The 23330-nt window shown below is 36.7% G+C and overlaps 2 protein-coding genes, 1 long non-coding RNA gene and 1 pseudogene across 3 annotated transcripts; 2 read left to right on the forward strand and 2 right to left on the reverse strand.

Moving 5' to 3' along the window:
- The first annotated feature begins 708 nt into the window (after positions 1 to 708).
- LOC112800569 (nicotinate phosphoribosyltransferase 1) lies at positions 709 to 9120 on the forward strand. Its single transcript, XM_025842898.3, has 15 exons — positions 709 to 1488; positions 3275 to 3422; positions 4360 to 4479; positions 4590 to 4724; positions 4810 to 4871; positions 5225 to 5300; positions 5878 to 5979; positions 6317 to 6433; positions 6622 to 6680; positions 7039 to 7213; positions 7580 to 7714; positions 7801 to 7899; positions 8193 to 8301; positions 8606 to 8718; positions 8805 to 9120. The coding sequence occupies exons 1-15, from the start codon at positions 1292 to 1294 to the stop codon at positions 8880 to 8882; spliced, it is 1725 nt and encodes a 574-aa protein (XP_025698683.1). The 5' UTR covers positions 709 to 1291; the 3' UTR covers positions 8883 to 9120.
- Positions 9014 to 20079, reverse strand: LOC112800575 (DNA polymerase alpha catalytic subunit-like; the record flags this gene model as incomplete). Its single annotated transcript, XM_029298229.2, is given in 32 exon segments — positions 9014 to 9431; positions 9552 to 9626; positions 9733 to 9852; positions 9940 to 9993; positions 10179 to 10395; positions 11092 to 11168; positions 11254 to 11343; positions 11428 to 11541; positions 11662 to 11745; positions 11856 to 11969; positions 12373 to 12418; positions 12537 to 12634; positions 12710 to 12832; positions 13209 to 13301; positions 13455 to 13511; positions 13610 to 13682; positions 13770 to 13888; positions 14433 to 14525; positions 14683 to 15006; positions 15098 to 15217; positions 15747 to 15860; positions 15946 to 16125; positions 16736 to 16850; positions 17021 to 17099; positions 17102 to 17183; positions 17401 to 17589; positions 17677 to 17776; positions 18616 to 18680; positions 18847 to 18921; positions 19032 to 19115; positions 19250 to 19408; positions 19753 to 20079. Coding segments are annotated over 32 exon segments (3807 nt in total), but the record flags the coding sequence as incomplete, so codon positions are not given.
- Positions 20080 to 20095: 16 nt separating this feature from the next.
- LOC140184799 (DNA polymerase alpha catalytic subunit-like) lies at positions 20096 to 20965 on the reverse strand (annotated as a pseudogene).
- A 1833-nt stretch (positions 20966 to 22798) lies between these two features.
- Positions 22799 to 23292, forward strand: LOC112800576 (uncharacterized). The gene is made up of 3 exons (XR_003201435.3): positions 22799 to 22898; positions 22967 to 23068; positions 23147 to 23292. It is a non-coding gene; the product is annotated as an uncharacterized lncRNA (long non-coding RNA).
- Positions 23293 to 23330: the final 38 nt, after the last annotated feature.

Below are 23330 nucleotides of genomic sequence, written 5' to 3' on the forward strand. Positions count from 1 at the left end.
AAAGAAAAGAAAAGAAGAAAAGAAAAACGATTATTTTTTATTGTTTAGTTGAGAAGAAAAATTAAACAGAAAGAAAAAAGATGGAAAAAAATTAGTGAGTTTAGGATTTAAGGTTTAGAGTTTCACCAATTTTTTCTTTCCAATGTTAAAAAGAAAAGGAAGAGAAAACTTATTTTCTTTCTATACTTCCAATATTATCCGTTATATTTTTTAATATATTTTATAATACAAAAATAAAATTGTCTTTTTATAATATCTTTTTTGAAGTTATTTTTAATATGAAAGTAGAGATGGTGTTTTAGTTAAATATTGATATTTGAAGTGTATTATAATATTATAAAAATATTCAACACGCTCTTCACATGTTTCAACATAATCCTTGTGTGTTGGCCAGGATGTTATCACGTGTTCAACACGTTCCATGTGTTGTAACATGCCCCTCACGTGTTAACTTCTCACCTACAAAATCCGTAATTATACCAAATAATCCTATTTTTAATAAAAAATACTAATATTTTTTCTATATAAATAAAAATTATCTATTTCTTTCTTTTTTATTTTCTTTTCATCTAAATACATCTAAAAAAATAAAAATTTATTCAATTTTTTTATTTTTTTTATTTTTTTTTTCTAACTAAACACAACCAAGAATCTAGTCAATAAATCATTATACGTATAAACTAAGACAAATTTAAAATTTTAATTCTTATTTAAACAGATAGTGAATTAACCACTCCATCAATATAAGTAGGCTAAAATTCTAGGTTTAGTTCATACTTATTTGTCTGTCTATATTCAACGTGCGCATGTAAAAAACTTGTACACTTCCATTTTAATGGAAAAAAAAAAAACAAGGGAAAGACAAAAATGGAAGTCAAAATTTGGAGGCTGGATTTGGATATGGTGAATGCACCTGCCAAGGGATGGTGAGAAAGTGACACGTGGAGGGAATGGGGAATCTGCGTGGAAAGGAACAAGTGGCAGGGGGCACTGGCATTGAGGATTGAGGTTCAATCAATCCACTATCAGCCTCATCACTTCCTTTTATTATTTAGTTTGTTAGTTAGTTCCAAATTTCTCTTGTGGCGCGTGCTGCTTGTTTACTTCTTCCTTCTCTCTTCCTCCTCGAAGAATAATATTAATCAATTTCTTTTATTAATTATTATTATTATTCGATAATATCAGTCCATTTACGATTTAGTCTTCCAAGCTACCTGGCAAATCGCCGTAACCAAATTCAGTTTTGCTTGTCTCTTTTCTTTATTTTCGTAATCATAGAAAATTAAAAACAATGAAGAATAATGATAACACAAAGAAGACAGAAGAAGAAGTGACGACGATGAAGGAAAATGGATCCGACGAGAACAGTTCGGGTCGGGGCATACCAGGACCCACGAACCCGATGGTGACCCCACTCCTCACCGATCTCTACCAATTCACCATGGCTTACACTTACTGGAAAGCTGGCAAGCATGAAGAACGTGCTGTGTGTTGGGAATAAGACACAATTCCCCCTTGAGAAAACACCTTTGACAGAGAAATAAAATAGACACAATCACAACACAAGAATTTAACGTGGAAACTCCAATTACCGGAGAAAAAACCACGGCCGTTGTCAAATGACAACCAGAGAATATCACTATGTGAAAATTGTTACAACACATAGACTTCTTTCTCTCACCGGCACCCCAGTACACCCACACTCTTTCAAAGCAAATATCTAACTACACCTCACAACACTCTCTAATCAAAGAGTACAGAGGAAAAGAAAAATCAGATACAAGCTTAAAGTGTTTCTGACTGGTGCAAAAACAAATGGAGAACTTAGCCTCATATTTATAGCCTAGGCCACCCACTCCATTTGCTATCCTAAGCAATGTGGGACTAATTCAACCAAATCCTAACAATCTCCACCTTGATTGAAATAGTCACACATCTTCAGCTTCCATTGTCAACACCGACAATTCTTTGCTGCCATTGTCTATACCGACAATCATAGTTCAGAGAACTATCATACTCCACCATGAAAGTATACTCACTTGGAATTAGACCACTCCAAGAATTTCGCCTTGGTACAGATCGAAACCTTGCTGAAAATTCATGGTGCAACTTCCAAATTGGCTTTTCCTGGAAGTTCTTCAGCCATCGACCTAACTCCGCCACACACCTTGCATCTCAACGCCAACCAATGCCCGTGTGCAATTGTGGACCCGATTGCCACAACTTATCCTTATCCATGGCAGTGCGGTAATACCATGAGGATACTTCTTGTCTTCTAGAGAACATCATCTTCTCTCATAGAGAGAGCAACCAGAGATCTTCTCCTTCAACGCCTTGTGCAAACCTGATTGTATCAACACATCCTTGACTTGTACTTGCCACAAGCCAAAATTGATTCTTCCATCAAATTTCTCTATTTCAAGCTTCACAGCACTTGAATATCCAGACATTGTTGCAACCGTATACTGGAATAGTATAACTCAACTGTAGACCGTGCACTAGGAAGGGTCCCCAGGAAAGAGAGGTGGGTCACAATGGACACACTTAAATACCAAGTCTTTCCTTAGCCAGAACCTTTCCAAACTGCACTCTCACAGTGTCACACTGCCTTCCAGCAACAACAACAGCAACCAAAGATCAACCTCAAGCCACAGGGCAAAATTCTTTTCTGATGTGGAAGGTCAGACTAGGCTGCAACCACAGAGCATACTAAGAATAAATCCCACCGAACCGAAGCTCTGATACCACTTGTTGGGAATAAGACACAATTCCCCCTTGAGAAAACACCTTTGACAGAGAAATAAAATAGACACAATCACAACACAAGAATTTAACGTGGAAACTCCAATTACCGGAGAAAAAACCACGGCCGTTGTCAAATGACAACCAGAGAATATCACTATGTGAAAATTGTTACAACACATAGACTTCTTTCTCTCACCGGCACCCCAGTACACCCACACTCTTTCAAAGCAAATATCTAACTACACCTCACAACACTCTCTAATCAAAGAGTACAGAGGAAAAGAAAAATCAGATACAAGCTTAAAGTGTTTCTGACTGGTGCAAAAACAAATGGAGAACTTAGCCTCATATTTATAGCCTAGGCCACCCACTCCATTTGCTATCCTAAGCAATGTGGGACTAATTCAACCAAATCCTAACACTGTGTAAGTTTCCGTTCGTGAATCCATTAATTACGATTTATTCTTATTGTAAGATTCGTTGACTGATCAAGTTTTGAATCATCATCGTGTTTGTGATTGTCTTTCAGGTTTGATTTGTATTTCCGGAAGAATCCGTTTGGCGGGGAGTATACTATCTTTGCAGGTTTGGAAGAATGCATAAGGCTCATTTCCAATTACAAGCTATCTGAGGAGGACATTGATTTTATCAGGAGTTGTTTACATGTTCCCTGTGAGGTTAACATTTTTTCTTTTCCCTGTGCCTGCTGGCTATGATATTCTCGGCGTTATAATGTGCTAGTTAGAGTACCCTGATTTGATGAACTCTTGTGAAGAATTGAAGTTCTAACATGAATTCAAGTCTAACAAACTGATTTTTTCCCCATATTTTTGGAAGTCGTGAAGCTATAAGCAAATGGAATTAGGTTGTAACAGTTTGAGTAGGAGATTAAAGAGGGTGGACTAAATCCCACAGTAGTTCTTGATATTACGACTTTCACTATTTTAGTCCCTCATATTTAAAATTCACTATATTGGTCCTAAGATTCAATTTTAGGCACAATATTAGTCTCTGCACCCTTTCCAATGTTGAGTCAATGAACGGAATACTGAGCTAGCTCTGACTTGCCACGCTAGATATATGGTTAAATAACATTTTTTCCTTTTAGCTCTTAAATAAGGCGAAAGGAGGTCGTGTTGGAGAACGAAGAGAGATATAATAATTTGCACATCATATAAATTCTTCTTCCTCTTCTTGTTTCTGAGTGCCAAAACAAAACGACGCTGGTTAGTCATGTGTCCATCGTGGCAAGTAAGAGCTAATTCAGCACTTAGTTCGCTGATTCAGTACTAGAAAGGATTCGGGGACCAATATGGTGCCCAGAACTGAATATGGAGGACCAGTATAGGTAATTTTAAATTTGAGAGACTAAAATGGTGAAAGCTATCAATCAGAGAGACCACTTTGGAGATTTAGTTGCGGGGATGCAACAGATAGATTGTCATTGTTCTGAATTTTTATGTTGGACTAGTTGATTGCATATAGTCATATGTAAGGCTGATGATCTTAGTTACATCAATTTTGTGCAAATTTTGTGGTGGGCGGTGGCACTTTTATAACAGATTGTCCCTGCAAAATGAAGTCTGACTCGTAATTTTTTTTATTAAACCATAGGATGGCTTCTTCGAATATCTGAGGGGAATCGACTGCTCTGATGTTGAGGTATATGCTATTCCTGAGGGGTCAGTTGTTTTTCCGAAGGTACCACTGATGAGAGTTGAAGGTCCTATTGCGGTCAGTAGTCGTTACCATTTGATAATCCCTTTTATTTTATAAAATTTTTAATTTATATTTCTTTACAAGATGATCTATTTTAAGATTTTACTTGATTGATTTTCTGTCAGGTTGTTCAATTGCTGGAAACTCCTTTTGTGAATCTGATTAACTATGCATCATTAGTTACTACGAATGCTGCAAGGCATCGTTTTGTAGCTGGAAAATCAAAAACTCTACTTGAGTTTGGGCTGCGAAGGGCTCAGGTTACTAAGTGATTAAAATGGAAAATTGGTGCACTGATTTTGTAGACTTTCCACACTCATTAAAAGAATCTTATTTTAAATGTAGGGGCCTGATGGTGGAATGGGAGCATCAAAATACTGCTATATTGGAGGATTTGATGCAACAAGGTATTATCTATGAAAACAACTTCAATTCCAGTGTGTTTGACACTTGAATAGGAAGGATCTTTTTAGTGTTATGATACTAGAATTGCATTTACCACATGCCTGATATTTTTAGTTGGTATTAGTTCTAATTATATATGACTCGAACTGAACTACTTTATTTCTTTCATAACACAAAATAAACAATTGCTGCTTATCTAAGATGGCAAGTTATGATTGTGTCAGTAAAGCATGTAAATTATGCTTTAATATAACATGTTAACTATCCCTTTCTGAATTTCGTTTTAATTCACTTATTTTCCCCCCTTTTACTTTGGCTTTTGTATAACTTGGCTTTTCATGTGGTGTGCTGATAGCTATGTTGCAGCAGGAAGGTTATTTGGGATTCCCCTTCGCGGCACTCATTCTCATGCCTTTGTTAGCTCATTTATGGTATATAACCATCTTATATGATGCTTATATTTGTCATTTAGTTTGTTGTATATAAACCCTATGTAGGCTAAATGGCATAATTTTATTTGATTATTTCCACTAAAAAAAGAGATCACATTTGAATGGAAGAAAAAGTTCAGCAACATCTGATAAGGTGTTTAGTGCGAGTATGTCTATAACTGTTAACAAATAGAGATATTGTTTTGATTTGTATGTTAAATTGTCCATATTTTGTATCCTAGAGAAACTAAATGCCAGACGTCTTTGGAAATTATAATGCTAAATTGCCAAGGAGCAGATAATATATAAGAATTAACATCATGATTCAAAAGTGACAAATGTGGTGGTCTAATTTGAGTAAAAAGTGAGCTTTTATATATGATACCACTAATAGAGTTGTTAGAGAAACTTGAAATTATAAGATAGATCCTCTGATTATAGTGATATAGATTCCTTCCAGAGTTTGTTCATATCGTTATGGGTTTTATGTTATCATTATTCTTATGCTTTGTTATAGCTTGATTCACTTTCTTTATGCTATGTTTGCTTAGTGCTTTGTTTTTCCTGTGATTTGCAGACCCTTGATGAGATTAAAGACAAATCACTTCGTAAAAAAGTTAGTAAAAGTACATGTAAAGATTTTGTTAGTTTGGTTCAAGCATGGCTAAGCAAACTTCAGGTACCATGCAAGTCTTTGCAAACTTAATTTTTCTATTTTCCGCAATTGTTTTTGCAGCACTGATAAGGCGAGTCATTTAGAGTTACTTGATTAACAAGCCGAGTTGAATATTTTCTAATTGTTGTGTTCTGAGTTATCTTTGCAGACCTGTATCTTTATTTGGTTAAGCATCACCATAACTATTGGTTCTCCCTCTTAAATATCTCTATTTATTCCCTTCTAAATACTTGTTCTGTTGTTCCAATTTATCAGTATTATAGCGTTAATCTATATTCTAAAGTCGTGAGATCAAGAATATTTGTCAGTGTATAATGTGTGTTGTATTCCCACCTTACAGCGCTCAAAATCATTACGGGGTGTTTTTGCTGAGACCAACCAAAGTGAGCTGTCAGCATTCATATCATATGCATTGGCATTTCCTAATAACTTTCTTGCCCTTGTAGACACTTATGATGTAAGTATTTAATATTTTCTTAGTAAATCTCTATTTACTGCTAAGAGGAAATAGGAATGATAATCTCTCAACATTGCTTTGGCCAGCAATGTTCCATCCTTGTGTGCAAATCTCGCTGTTCTGAATTACTTCTGGTTTAGTTTAGCTTAGCTGTTTCTCCATATAATCACCTTTGCATTTCTTGGCAGGTCATACGAAGTGGAATTCCCAACTTCTGTGCAGTTGCATTGGCTCTCAATGAGTTAGGGTATGTCCGAAGTTGATTATTCCTCCCCTTCATTTTTATTGTCAATACTTGATTAGAAATTTCATATTGTGGTTTGTTAGTTTTCCCTGTTGATTTTGATTAATCGGGACACACAATTTTGTTATTCGTTTCTTATTTTCCTTCCATGAATTACTTCCTTCATTATTAGCTAATATGTTCTATTATGCCTTGGTGTTCCTTGTTTCTGGTTTAAGGATTGCAGATTTGTTTTGGCTTTGATTAGTTTCTACGCATTCCTTGTTTTCACTTTAAGGATTGCAGATTGGTTTTGGCTTTCAAATAGTGTCTAAGCATCCTCAACCCCCTAAAATAAAACATTAGTTGCTTTGTGGTGCAGATACAAAGCAGTTGGCATTAGACTGGACTCTGGTGACCTTGCCTATTTGTCTTGTCAAGCCAGGAAGATCTTTTGCTGCATTGAAAAGGAATTCGCGGTGTCTGGCTTTGGGAAGACTAGTATTACAGCTAGTAATGATCTTAATGAGGAAACTTTAGATGCTTTAAATAAACAGGTAATTCTCACTGCAAACTGGAAATTATATAGATCCAAACAATACTAAGAATTTTAGTTACTAAATGAAAGAAAAATCAAGTATAAAAAGCTACTCAATAAGACTAAGACCAAAGTGGATTCAAGTCAAGATGAATAGCATTGTCATGAAATCTCAATATATATAGTTTATACTAGATACTAGCAGAATACTACAAGCACATTCTGCGAATCAATCATCCATCAGTGAAGTTCCAGTCAATCAACTAGAAGCACAGCAAAGACTTATCTATACGGAGTATATGTGTGAAAGTTTGGCATTATTTCATATTTTGATAAAAACGAAATATTAAAAAAGACATCTAAGAGACTGTGTTTGTCTGGACAGGGTCATGAGGTTGATGCCTATGGAATTGGGACATACCTGGTTACATGTTATGCTCAAGCTGCTCTGGGAATTGTTTTCAAGCTGGTCGAGATAAATAAGCAGCCTCGTATTAAGCTTTCTGAAGATGTATCAAAGGTATCAAGTATCAACACTATAAACAGAAATTTTGGTGGGATCATCTATTTGCATTAACTAATATTCTGTTCCTTTCACTGTTTTAGGTCTCAATTCCATGTAAGAAGAAAATTTATAGATTGTATGGGAAAGAAAGCTATCCCCTTGTAGACATAATGACTGGAGAAGATGAACCCCCGCCAAAGGTTTTCTTTTAACCTGTGCCTGACACTATCTTCATCATTTTGTTTTTCTTTCCTTTTGTGATTCTTTCTTTCTTCCCTTCAATGTTTATACTGTCACAGCCATGTACAGGTTTAATAGTATAGACTAGATAAAATTATTGATAGGGACGGGGACAAGATTTTAATCCTTCTCAAGTTTCCATTTCTTGGCTAGCAACTGTTGCATCCATAAAAGAACCAGTCCAATATACTATCCAGACATAGACATAACTATTTTTTGACAATTGTATTTTTTATATATACATATATGATAGGTGGGAGAACGAATCCTGTGCCGCCATCCCTTTGAAGAGTCCAAGAGAGCATACGTGGTGCCACAGCATGTTGAGGAGCTTCTAAGATGTTACAGTGCAGGAACTTCAGGTAAGAGAAGAAGATATAAATAAAGAATAGGTTTGTAAATTGAAGCAACTTTATAATTGTTAATGTCGTCCCACCATGTTAATAGTTAACCAGCTCTATTCTATTATAATTTTAAATGCTATGGTTGCTAAAAAATGTAACCTTATAATCTGCTAAAATACCACCTAACCCTCTCATATGTAAATGCTATGATTGCTAAATGTATTACCATTAAAGAAGCTTCTTAGCTTCCATCATCTATTCTGTAAAATCAGCTTAAGGTAACTTTATTATTTTTATTTTATTTTTTAATGTTTACATGAAGGTAAAGAGACAGAACCATTACCTCCTCTAAAGGACATTAGAGAACGATGTATCCAACAACTTGAGAAAATGCGACCTGACCACATGAGGAGGCTGAATCCAACTCCATACAAGGTCTCATAGTTGACCTTGCTTAAAATTGTTTTCAGTAACTTTTGCCTTGAATTATATTAACATTTTTCACTTAAAACTTGGAGCAGGTCAGCGTAAGTGGAAAATTATATGACTTCATCCATTTCTTGTGGCTCAATGAGGCACCTGTTGGGGAGTTGCTATAATCAGGCGAATATAGTGGCAAAGCCTCGTAATGATAACAATAGAAATCCCTCTTATCCAATTAGTATATATAATGGTCTTCAAAACGTTCAGATAATACTGTTCTGTATATTTGTGCTGGAACCATTCTGTTGAGCATTATTAGCAATTAATTATCTTTTGTAATTAAGAAAATTACATAATCGGAATTCAATGTTTGATTATATGAATGATAGGCAACAAAGATCTTTTAGAGATTAATTTTCAGTATGGTATTAACTCAACGTACCATAGGCACACCGACTAATTTTCTGGTTACCATGATTCATTTATAAATCAAGGATGGTATAACTCAATGTACAATAAAGTACTTTTGACTGACATTTACATATGGGTATTCCATTTGCTGGATTCGGAGGTATAAATTAAACAGGAACAACAAAGTCCTGCAAATTCACCCAACCGTAGGCACAACGGTCTCTTAACTTCTGTACCGTGGATGCTGCTAGATCAACCATTGGTCTAATCTTCATCAACTCCTTCTCAATTAGCATCCTAGATTTAGCCTCCATCTGAAACAATACATGATTAATAATTAGGGTTAAAGGCATGGATATGGTGGAATTCTTTAATTCAAAGCCTTTATTGATTTAACTTCAGCTTTCAAAACACTGAAAACAGTATCTATTTACCTTCTCCATACTGCAAAAAGTATCCAACACATGGCAGAAATATGAGAGCTGCTTGTACAAGTCTGCCTCGGTGTACTGAAAGTAACAGAATGTTTACTTGAGAAAACGAAAAAGTTTGAAAATTCATATAAATCAGACATAAAATGAAAGACACTTTAACATTAGCATCACAAAGTGCAACCTTTCTGTGGAGACGGCCGTTGCATCGAGGATAATTTGGACAAACAGTTCCTCTCTCAGAATCACCCACCAACTTAAGGTTGATACTGCGTGTCGTATGCTTACACGTTTCATCATCACACTAGAAGTAGAATCAGCCAAGGATGTGATATCTAATTTTTCAAGGCTAATGATATTCATATAAACAAAATTGAGAGAGGTGAGTTACCATCAGTACACCTCTGTAGTACATTAAAACAAACTTCTCTGTTTGCATTTTGACCTGACATTAAAGTATATACTGTCAGCAAATGCTAGGAGCAATATTCTAGGCTAAATCAAATAAACAAACATGTTGATGAATATTACTAAAGATAATCTAGTTTTGAAAGAGATCCATGATCAGAAAACGGTGCATGCTGAAATGCAGTTGAACATAACATTGTTTTGAAAAGCCTGGAATTAAACCTGATTGGTTAGCATTGCAGGAGATATTCTTCCAACACCATCTTCCGGGCATTTGGAACATCGCAGTTTATGCCAGAATTTGTAACTGGATTCCTCCGTGCCTGAGCTGCTTATCTTTTCACTTCCCAACAAACAAATTGACTTAAAAACAGGTGGGCAGTCAAAAGAATCAGAGCAGCTGGGGCAACACAATACCAGTGGCTCACATCCCCTGTACCTGCATTTGATTTAATCACATTCAATCCATTAATTACAAATTTCTTTCAGCAATACTCAAGAATCACAACATGGAACTTCAACAAGAATCCAACACGAAAAAAGCTCTAATGCAAAACAAAGTTTTATATTTACTTGTTCAAACCCCTCCACGGAATTATTAAACTTCTGCATTAAATACATCATCTGATGCTAATATAACATCTTCAGTATTGTTTCTAGGTTTAATTACTCTATCGGTCCTTATAGTTTAAGCAAATTTCCAACTAGATATGTATACTTTTTTTCTTTTCAATCGGGTCCCTATACCATATCAAATTTTATAATTAAATCTCTACTGCAACAAAAACGTTGGAATTAATGGAATATTCCGTTAACAAAACAAATAGGCCTAACACTTGACTGAATATTCCATTTTGTTTAACGGAATATTCTATTAATTCTAATGTTTTTATCACAGTAGAGACTTAATTACAAATTTGATATAGTATAAGGACTCAATTGAAAAGAAAAAAAAAAGTACAAAGACCGAATTGAAAATTCAGTAAAACTATAAGAACCAACGGAGTAATTAAACCTTGTTTCTATTGTGAAATTGCGGTTCAGTAAACCTAACCCAGTTGTCTCCATTTCCAAACTACCGCTGGTTGCTAATATGCACATTTAATAGAATTATTAAAGAAAAGAAATGATGTACCTTTCTTCGTCATCAGCAGCAAATAAAAGTGAGCTTGTAGGATCACTACTTGGAGCTTCACTTGATTTATGTTGAAACTGCAAATCAATGTAGTCTGCCAATTTAGAACTACTGGATAAATAATAAAAGCAAATCATCTACTAAACAGAGAAGGAAATAAACCTTTGATGAGTCAAGCCCTAAACAGTCGGCCAGTCTTTCTGGGCTTGTGCCCTGGATTGATGCACAAAGACGTGATACCACTGGATGAATCTGAAAGAATACTCAAACCGGCCATTAGGTGGTAATCAGCTAATCATTGTCATTGATAAAGTTAGCTACCAACGCCTCATATACCTGTTGCGACAAATAGTACTCAATGTCAATAAGCCATTTCCCTTGCTCTTGTTTTAGTTCATCGGGATGCCTTGCACGCTGAGCAATACCTGTTGCACTACCTGAACTACAGCCCTGCTCAAAGTAGAACATAGTATAAAAATAAAAATATGAAAAGACAAATCAGAAGACTGTCCATGACTAAAATCAAATACCCGACGTTTCCCAAAGTTACACCAGTGATATATGACAAACCTCTTCATAGCAAATTATGTAAGGGATTGTATCACCAACAGAACAACCAGAGGAGTAACCTTGTTGCTTCATTCTTTGTGCCACCTACATAGTGATCAAGAAAGCTTCCTCAGGATTGATTAGGGGGATAAAAAATAAAGAAAGCATACATCACACCTTTAAGTAACCATAAAAATGAGAACATTTGGACTCACAAGAACATGTGGCTGGTTTTTGGCATCAGGATAAGCCTCCGGAGGTTTAGTCAATGTTTTATTGATGACATATTTCTCCAATGGTACTTGTCCACTCCTCATTTTTTCTTGCTCCTGTATAAGCAATGTTACTTAATATTTATGATAGAAATAAACCTCAATCACCAACTTTGAAACCTTAGATTCATAGATAAATTGAAATATATTATACTTATGCTATCCACTATATATGTGTGATAAAATTGACTGCCTTATCCAATGATCAATAATTAGACCATTCAGAAAAGGGAAAGGAAAAAGCAACTTCCCTTCATCCATTAATCCAGTGAAAATGAGATAAACAACTAAAGATTCTGAATAATGAGTGAAAAAAAAAGGTAGGCATTCTGAGAATAGACCCGCTTGCAATTATTGCAGAGAGCACAAATCAACGAGATGCACCCTCCATATAAATTCTCCAAGTGCATGGTATGTTAGTATAAACAAATTTCTAATCATGAAGGACATCACACATTACCTGCATGAGATAATTGTGAATTGATTCAACAACATCTTCACATGATCTGTAAGCATGAAAGCCACAATATTATTAGCCACTGTATAAATGAAAAAAATTTCATACAAATAGTCAGACTGGACAAAAATAACAATATTTTTAGAAGCAGACAGAGCATATCATACCCTCCTGACAAAATTTGAGTCAAGCAAAAATCACCCAATTCTTTAGCTAATAAGCTCCAATCCCGGCGGACAATATCAAGACCTTTACGTTCAATAACCTGCAATACAGATTAATCCCACTGGAATGCTCTTCCCAATATGTTTGGTAATTCAAAAGAGTAAGTAGAATATACCTCATACGGGGTATCATCGTTGAACTGCACTTTAACAGCTGCATATTTCTTTTTCTTAAGTAGTAGCATCCTCTTGTACAAACCATCAAGATCAATTTCCAAGCACCTATATTTCTTATTGACCTAATGACAAATCAGATGAAGAATCACATCATAAGAAAATTATTAAAAAAATAGAAAGGAAAACAACCATTTATATGCGCCAAAATTATTCATCTGTGGCAAACAATGCAAACCACATGGTAAGACCTCATAGCAGTACGGTCCAACTTCAGATCCCCCAAGCAAACTCACCACCAACAAGAATCACAAACATTTGAAACTTTAAAATAAAGACTTTTGAGTTGTAGAGGAGAAAAATATTATCATTAGTTTGTTTAAGAACTGAAAGCTGGATCTAGATATAGTATAGCATGTTGAACAAGATTAGAGCAGAGGAAAGGTGATGGGAACCTCAATCCCATAGTTCATTATCTCACAACTAATAGTTAAATCTCACCTCTTGAATAACTTTTGAAGCCATTGCTTTTGCTTTTGCAATATCATCTAGACCACTGTATATCATTATTGAATCAGTATCACCATATATGACCTATAAAGTAGAAAGCAGTACAACAGTCAAGAGGTGATAGATCACCTATAAAGTAAAAACCTAAAGGATGTATGACAGTTAAGATCCAATATTATAATTCATGCAGAAATGAAATCCCTACATTACTTCAAGAATTAATACAGTAGAAATAACCTCTAAGTTCAAGTTATTCTGAACAAGATCAACAGTACTCTGCAGTATCTCCCTTCCCTGCACAATCATTGGACAGTCAAATAAAAATGTATTAGGCTTGACATATATGAGGGGATGGTCACCACCGGTAAAGCTAACATGACATATTTCCTTACTTGTAGGGTTATAAGTTCAGCAATTGGCTTTGCATAAAATCTTGAATTGGAAAATCCTAGGCATCCATACATACTGCAATACGCCAACACCATAGAATTTTACATTCCAAAGGATTAGATACCAATGTTGGGCACTCAGGATGAGCATATAGAAACAAACCTGTTTGCAGTAAGCTTCAATGCTTGCTGCTGAATGTCCAGTTGCTGCACTTTAAGACCAGATGCTTTCTTCATCCACTTTTTTACCAATCTCCTCCTTTCAACCAGATTTTTCAACAGCTAGCCCAACAAACAAACTCAATTAATAATGTACATGTATACATCTAATCAATCCAGAATGTTGGTGGGGGGGGGGGGGGGGGGGGAAGATAAGCATTGTAACAAATGATTCACTTAAAGTAAGTGTTAATGCATTGATAAATTCACATAAAGAGCACACATGCAACTTTGAAAGGTGAATCTTGATTGTCCATTCTTCATCAAAAGTTGGCACAATATATGGTAAGTTTGGCTAGATAAGATTTTTTTCTCTTTTTTTTTTTTTGTAGTCGGGCTTTCAAATGACTATTTGGATTACTAAAACAAGGATATTTTAAAAGATTAACTTTTGGGTATCGTTTACGCCCAAAAGTGCAGATTTTGTGGAATTTCTAAAAGCCTTGTCTCCCATCTCTCCAATTCCAAACACAACCATAAAAGCTTGATTTGACTTGGAATAATTTTCATTTTTTTCCAGTCTGTTTAGATGGGATTACTGTTGCTAGTACTTTAAAATGCAAGAACAGATTTTTTAATAGATAAAACTCTATGGTGGCATTCTTACCTCCGGCAAGACCCCAGTTTCTAGACTGGATGGTAAACGGGAAAATGATGCACCTTGAGATCTTTCAACAGTGGTAAAGCATATATTATATTCCTGTATTCAATTCAGCTCAGTAAATGACAGGATAGAAGAAGCTATCATAAATTAGAATAAGAGCAAAACTGACAAACAAATAAAATAGAAAATTTTGTTGATAGAATGAAAGTGATGCCAAAACAAAGCATTTTCTGAATAGATTATATATATAAACCTGAATGATAGAAGGATAAAGACTATTGAAGTCCAGAAGTAGTATATATTTGTCATATAGTCCCTTCTTTGGCTCTAATACCAGACCTCCAGCATAAGAAGGAGCCTTTTTGCTTTTCTTATTATCAGTATCGGCAGCATCATTATCATAGTTTGCCTCATTACCATCTGCTTCTTGTAAGTTGCTATCCTCAACACCATGAGCTACTTTGCGTTTCGTCAATGTTGTTTCTTTTGCATAGTTTGGAATTTTGTCTGGCACCATATATTTCTTTGCATGGAAAGCATGCAACAAAAGAAACTCCACTCTCTGTGCCCGAGCACCCTGAAATAGCAAGCATTAGCTGTATGCCTATGGCTGCTAGATCATGTCCAACATCAAATTAAACAGGGTACCCAAAAAAAGGACAGCTAACCTGAAGAGTTTTCCCCCACAGATTACCACTAATATTAGTCAGCTGGCGGGTGAGAGGAAGAACACTCAAATGAAACATGAGTTCCATGGACAACCATGCATCCGTTTCACTACATTCAATCTGAAGAAATCACATATACCATGAAAACCAGCATAAGCAAATGCACTGTTATCATGTGTACAATCAATCAAACATCAAAACAGAATGGAAAAAACCAATACTTAAATATTGCAAGAGAAGTTGAGGAGGTAAACATGCTTAACAACTCAAGATTATAAAATCACCAAATTCTTCACCATTTTAGTCCTTCAATATTCGTAGTAGAGATCAATACCCACCTCTATAACCCTCAGAAGCTTACATAGTTAGCCCACTAGCATTATCAAGCTCAAGCAACTGTGAATTAAAAACACACGGTACAGAAAACAAGTACTAACATGAAAAACCATGTCATATTACAACATTGATGCAAGGGTAGCCTGTGTAGTAAATATAAATCAGAATTCAAACAAATTTTTCCACAACAGTTTAACATTTATCGTAAGAAAAGGAGAAAAACACTCCACTCTTTAACTTTCATAATAAGCAATCCAAAGTTCAAATAGTTTTCCACAGGATCAACAAATATGGATTAAACATTGACACCTACAAGCTCAATTAGGGATTCAGCTGATTGGAACTTCTTTGGAACATCATGTGGAGCAACTTCCTTCCTAAACTTCTTCAGCTGCGTTTTTGTGAGTTCAGTTAATGAATAACTGACCTGGAAGAACCAATGTAGGAAAGTGAGTTAGCTAGAAATAAATACCAGACTTCCTGCTTGGCATGATTTATCCACAAATATTTACCTCTTTGAGCAGATCACGGGAACACAAGAATGTATCACAAAGAAGCCGGCCAGACATACAAGACATGACAGCAGGACGAGCTCCAGAACCAAATGCCTTGCTTCCTCTATCAAGCCTAGGCAATGCAGAACGCTTGAGGCGGCCTAGTTTAGACCACATGTTGCTTGGTACTTTGCACGCCTACATTTGTTTTTTGGAGAGGTAAAGATATTTAAGGTTCATGGTTCATAAATCATAATGGACTTTTGAGGGTAAAAAAATATAAAATAACACGAACTTATAAAAAATGGGTAATTCATGGACAATAGCATCCACTTTGCTGCAGATGAGACGAAAATAAAACCAGGAAATAGTAATTGGAACTTCAGGATAAAGTTTGAAGGTATTAGAAAGCTAGATTTTATTTTAAAAAATTACAAGTTAAAAGAAAAGGGAGAAGGTATATCGCTGTTCTTAAGGCATAATAAATGGTCAAAAGATTTAACAAACTGTTTCTAGTTTGTGTATATATGAATATGAATTCTAATCCTTTGTCGAATCTTGTTTGAAGCTACATTTTCATCCAGCCATCTTTACAGTTATCCTTCATCAACTCATACTTTTTTGTCATGTAGTTTTGTACAATTTTTCACCTTAATGTTTAAACGCTATCTAAAATCATATTAACTAATTAGCTCTTATCCAGTCATCATACATTAAACTAAAAAAAGGACATTAAGAAAGGCTATGAACAGAAGCCCAAATTAAATTAAAATTACAATTCAAAAAATTGAGAAGCTAAAACTCCTACCTGGGATCTATGGAGGAGTACCTCCAGGTCAAATCCAGATATATTATGCCCAACAAGAACATCGCTATCCAACTTGTGTAATTCTGTCATCAGGCGATTCAGCAAAGCTCTTTCACTGCAAACAAAGATATTATATAGGTCATCCTCTAATAAAGGCAAATACTTTTCAAGATACCTTTCACATTTCCTGGAGAAATGATACAGAAAATCAAAGGATAACACCAGAATCCAGATCATGCATATAAGTAAACATTCAAAGTAGCAATCTGTCTTTTAAAGTTTCACCTGCTTTCAACACACAGAACATTTGACCCAGCTTTTGAGTTTCTCTCTGTAACCTCCTTGCTGAACCCCAGTGGAAATATATTCCATCAATTTTACGAATGACAGTAAAATGGGTAAGCATTCCAGGTCTCTTCCATTCTGAAGCCAACATAGGTGTGTCAATCTAAAAGCCAAACAGAAGTTATTGCAAATTAATAATTATTTCATCACAGAAAATCAAGCATTGGTGTAGAAAATAGATTTGCATACACCATACACAGATAGATGCACTGTACTTAACTATCAAGACAATGATCCCAAACTAAAGGGAAAAAAGAAAAGAGAAAAAAAAAGAAAGAAAACGCACACACACACACACACTCTCTCTCTCTTTAAAATACCTTAACCATATTGCAGCAGACTATAGATGCAGATACAATCTCATTTACGTTCTGTTTTTCATTTATGGTGGTTTTCAAATTTATTGCTGTGACAACCACAGGAGGAATCTCAAAACTGATTTTTGATGAAGTTGAAACCCTGATGTCTTTAGGGGAGTCAACAATCACTTCAAATTTGCACCAGCTAACCTGCAAGCAGAAGCATGTTTATAAGATTAAAAAAGGTGTCCTATATGAAGATCAAAATACACTACTTGTAGTGGATGAACAACTTACAAATCTTTCCCTCTCAGAAGTTGGGCAGTTTGAAAAGTTCGAAACCTGTAGCCACGAAGGTCCCTTAATCTTTCTTTTAACCAGAAAAAGCTCCAGAGCACTGCACATAAGGAAACAGTTACCTTGCTAAAACTAAATAATTGTTCAGATATAACCAAAAATTTGCCCATTAATATTTGCCACTTGATTAGATTAAGGATGTTTGATATCCTTTTCCACTTAGACCCCCTATTAGAACACCTAATATGTGTGCTAAGCATTTAATTGAGTTAGGGAAAAGAAAACATTCAAATATTAATTCATTCTGAGCCATTTTAAAATGTGTTATAGTCAAAGCTTACTTATATTTACAGATGGGGTAATGATTAAGGGATTCTAGGGCCAAAAGAGTATTTAAAACCCTAAACAGCACACCAGCCCAGTATAAAAGGACTGCTTTTCTCCAGGAACCTAGCCTGTTCAAAGTATAGACTCTAGTCAACAAAGTTCTTGGTTTCTAAAAGTAATGCAGCCAGCTATTGCAACTGCTTTCAGAGATCTGGGAAAGTGTTTGAAATACCTATTGAGAAGTGTCAGTTCATCTTCACAAAAAGAAATCTGCGATACTACCAGATTAAGTCCCAAGTATTTACAGAGGAAAGGTTTAAAGAGCTAGAGTATACTGAACCAAAATGCTTCTACTTAACCACACTGCTGCAGTGTTAAAAAGCTTTTAAGTAAACATAATGCTATATCAAAATAGTTACTCCAGAAATTGGTTTGGTCTTTTGCTTTTCAGAAAGAGACTCATTTTCTCACTATATTGAAAACAAAATACATGTAGTCAGTGAACAGAGAGTGTGTTGTGTGTGTGTGTGTGTGTGTGTGTGTGTGTGTGTGTGAGAGAGAGAGAGAGAGAGAGAGAGAGAGAGAGAGAGAGAGAGAAAGGGGGAGGAATACCTGTAATGAGTTCCTAAAAGACCAGAGAAACTTTCTCCTTTCAGGTCCGCAGGAAGTATTTGATCCTAGACCAATTTTACAAAAAGAAATAACATAAATCGGTCAAGATAGTATTAGCTTAACTCACGCATAAATAACAAGGCTTTTGCAAACCAGTGCATTGAACGCCTAATAATCTTCACATCTCTAAGACCAATACACTAGTTTGAATCTTTAGGGTCTAATATGTACCTTGAATGGATAACTGATTTTAAGCACATAACTTTCACCAGAAGGAATTTCGAACCTTTCAAATGCATACTTCCTCTGCAAATAGGAGCAGGAAATCAGAATAAACCCAACAAAATAATCATTTACAACAAAATGATCACATTGACCAAAAATTTGTTTACATAAGAATGTGTTGATCAGCAAACCTTAACAGGAGCCATACTAAAGCATGAAACATTCAAGTTCAGAAGATGTTTTGCTAACTCGTTCTTTAAACCAGATACTGCATCCTAAAATTTTAAAAAACAATAAAAAATGACAAGAAAGAATGCATTAGCTCTCTGCTGAAAGAATAAATAAGGATAAAATTCAAGATAAATAAAAATACAAATTTATGCCAAAGACCGATAAAAGATAAACTTACTTGCAGCTTTTTATGGAAATCTGCAGATTTTTTAGCATCTTTCTCAAGTTTCACCATTTCATCAGTAAGATGTATCGGGTGACTTGGAATGGCATAGACACATCTTTGCATGTTCTTCACAACAACACAACAACTCTGATACGAATTCCCGGCTTTAACCTAATTCTCAATAAAAATGCAAACAGTCAATATTATCTTCTCCATTCACCACCACACACAGTTAACAGAAATGAAGTCGAATGACCAACAGCTGTATCTATCTGACTTTTACATACAGCGCAGCTTTCCTTTACTCAAATAAATAAGCAAATAAACACACAAGCTTCACACTGTGACTTAATAGTTAGCGTGTTGATGCTACCTTGTGACAGAAAAACAATGGTAAATGGAATATGCAACTCCGTCAATTGCAAAAGAAATATTTGAAACTACACATTGGGACAGTTAAGCTGTAAGAATACAGTAAATCAGTAACCTATGTTAGCAATTCAAATAAAAATTACCTTCCCAAATAAATAAAGTGTTCCCCTATTCGCTCCATTAAACTCCTCATAGGCATCGAGTATGTAGAAAGGTAGCGAACCATCTTCCTCCAGATTGAACTCCGAGTGTTCTTCTTTATGCAAAGCCTCTCTCAATGCTTTCGAATCCCCAACATTTGCATTCGCTGCACCACCATTTCTCACTGCTTGCCAACCCGCAGTAGCACTCAACGCAGGGTCCTCTTTTTCTTCCTTAAGCTTTGCATTCAAAGTAAACAACTCCTTTTTCACAGCAACAGGTTTTTCCTCTGCCTTAGAGTCCTTCACAACTTCCTCCTTACCAACATAACATTACTCGGACTTGCTCAATTGATGCATCACCATTCTCAGAACTAAAAACTTTCCCATTATCCGAGCATTCAATTGAAAGCTCATTTTCTTTAACTGCCTCGCCTTTCTTCTGCTCTGAACCCAAATCACTGACGTCATTGCTAACAACCCTAACCGACTCAACATCACAATTTACAGCAGTGTTGAGCAACGAAGAACCTCTCATCAAATCAGATGCTCCAACAATTGACGAATTGCTAACGAAATCGCGATTAATCCGAAGAGCATCGTTTGTAGCAGAGGACGAATTTGAATTCGAATTGGGAATGGCTTTCGGATGGATTCTTCTCCGCCGTTCCCTATCGGTCTCGTCGGCTGCAAACTCCGCCAGAACATCGTCAACGATGCTGTCGGGGCCTTGTCGTCCCTGCTCTTCTTGAACAGCGATGAGGTGAACATCGAGGATAGCCGCTGGGCGCCGACAGCGGCGGCGGAAAGCGCAGCCGATGTGCGTTTCTGGTTGGGATTATGTTCTTTCTTTTCAAGCTTCTTCCGCTTTGGCTTGGCTTCATTTTCGGCGCCATCGGATTCGTCAGAGGAGAGAGAGAAGCCTCCCTTAGACCAGTCCTCTTCCTCCCCCTCATCGCCGTAGCCGAGGCCATCGTCGTCAACGATGAAGGCACGGGCCTGCTCGCGGCGCTTGGCGACAAGGGCGTTGTACTCTTCTTCCTCGACAGTATCGTAGATAGGGTTTTCGAGCCTGATCTGGGGCCCGCCGCGGACACGGGCTTTGAGACGCTCTAGGGCCTCGCTGCGGGCGGGAGGAAGCGGTACCTCTGGTCCTTCTCCTACCGGCGGCGGTAGTTGCAGCAGCTTCTTCGTCTGACATTGTTTATTCTTTCTCTCTCTCTACTTTTCTGAGACTATGAGAGTGAGAGTCAGTGTGTGAGAGAAATGAGTTAGAAGAGTGCTGAGATGAGGTTTAGGGATTTTCAAGAAAAATCGCGGGAAACTTTGATGGCTTTGGCGCGCTTACTATGCCACTCAAGTAATTGTTTCTCTTTGGCTGAGGTTTTTTTGGGCTAGGAAAAAATAGGTACCCAATTAAAGAAAGAATGTTAACCTAATAGCCCACTGTTGTAGCCAAGTCCCAACCCTGCGAGGCACTAATCTTCAACGCCACACCAACACCAAGAGACCCTTCAAAATCCAGGTCTTTGGCTCATTCCTATTTTCTAATGGGTTTTAACTTTAAGAACCAAAAATGAATAGGAGCCAAGGCAATGGCTTAGTGGAAGAATTGTTAGCTTCCTAGAGAGCTGACAGGCGTTTGAGACCTGGTTAAATCAGGAAGTTGGATAGTGCGTGAGTGTGTGTTGCCGGAAAAAAAAAAATAAAAAAGAACCAAAAGAATGAAAAAATAAATAATAAACTTCTTTAACTCATTATATGTTTAAAGGTTAAAATCAATTATGTTTTGGAGTATATTCAAGCTGGGCAAGAAGTTTAGGGTGAAACCATCCAAATTACAACATAAAATTGATGTGGTTAACGTGTCGGTGAGTGTCGAGGGACATAAACACATTTATATCTTACTAGTATTCAGCTTTTCCTTCTGTTAAAAGACAAATCACTCTACTTGTAATTTTTTAATATAGAAAAAAACGACAATACGATTGGGCATTAATTATTGATAATATTTCAACGCTTTGAAAAAGCCATCCCTTTCCAAAAAGGAGCATTAGGAAGGTATATTTAAAAGCACAGCCCATTCGTATAGTCTTTAACCAGAAAAAGAATTCTTCTATGACGATGAACCATGGTAAATGCAAAAAGCAAAGCTCAAAGGCAAGCAGGTCCCGCCCCCACCCATAGAACTAAAATTAATTAACGTTAGTATAGATAATAATCAAGTAGTAGAGTTGTAATCCAAACAAATGGAGCAGGAAGCAATAGTTACCACTTGGAGAAGGTGGGGATGAGACAGGCAGAAACTCAGAATTCATCATACTCTGTCCCCATCTCTCTCATTGAGGTCCCACCATGCCAGCTGCTCTTACCTCCATCACTCTCTTTCTCTCTTTCTACTACAAACGCCACCCCTCTCCCCTACCTCAGTATCCATTCTTCTTCTTCTTCTTCTTCTGCAGCAGCAGCATACAACTACACTTCATGTAGTAACTACCAAGTACCAACCACCTACCTTAAACTCTCCAAATAATGCCGGATCATTATTCAAGTGGTGGTGCCACAATGAACGACCAGCTCTCCAACCCAACCTCCATCTTCGGCCTACGCCCTCTGGGTTGTTCTTGGCGTCTGCGTTGGCGCCTCCATTGTCCTCCTCTTATTCCTCATCTCCATTTGCCTCGCTTCCAAGCGCTCCAAGAAAACCCACCACCATCACCACCACCACCACCACTACCACCACTTTCATCTTCATCCCTGTCCCTGATGTATCCAAGGAGATCCAAAGAGATCAGAGTACTTGACCCCAATCCATTACCTGACCCCTATTCCCGGAACCGGAACCGGACGAAGAGAACCCCTCCGTGGTCTACAACAGAATCCAATTTGAGATTGGGAAAAACATAGAATCTCTTACCCTACTGAACAACGACCTTTTCTAAGTCTTTTCCCGTGAAGCAGTGGTGAGTTCCTACCCGTGATCCCTGAGGTTCTCATTGGTTGGGGGCCACTGTACACCCTCAGGGAGCTTTGGATTCACCAATGGTTTGCGCCGGAGAATGTCATTGGCGAAGGTGCTATGGAATTGTTTACCATGGTGTCTTGAAGGACAACACAAACGTTGCCGTTAAGAATTTGCTCAACAACAGGTCAAGTCTCAACATCTTTTCCTTCTATTTATTACTCAAATGAATGCTAAAGTTTAATATAATAGCAGGGGACAAGCAGAGAGAGTTTAAGGTGAAGTGGAAGCTATAGGAAGAGTTCGGCACAAGAATCTAGTGAGGTTGCTCGGTTATTGTGCTGAAGGAGCACACAGGTAATCTATAATGAAGGTTCTTTCTTTCTCAGTTTTGGGTGTGTAAAAATATTCATTCATTCATGTTGAAATATACAGAATGCTTGTGTATGAGTACGTTGACAATGGTAACTTGGAGCAGTGGCTGCACGGTGATGTTGGGTCTTGCAGCCCTCTAACTTGGGAAATTCGAATGAACATTATCCTTGGAACTGCAAAAGGGTAATTGAACCAACAAAATTGACTTTTCACCTCCTCTCTTCTGGATTACTTTCCAATTTTC

This window comes from Arachis hypogaea, chromosome 5 (genome assembly GCF_003086295.3).
Source record: "Arachis hypogaea cultivar Tifrunner chromosome 5, arahy.Tifrunner.gnm2.J5K5, whole genome shotgun sequence".
NCBI lineage: Eukaryota > Viridiplantae > Streptophyta > Magnoliopsida > Fabales > Fabaceae > Arachis > Arachis hypogaea.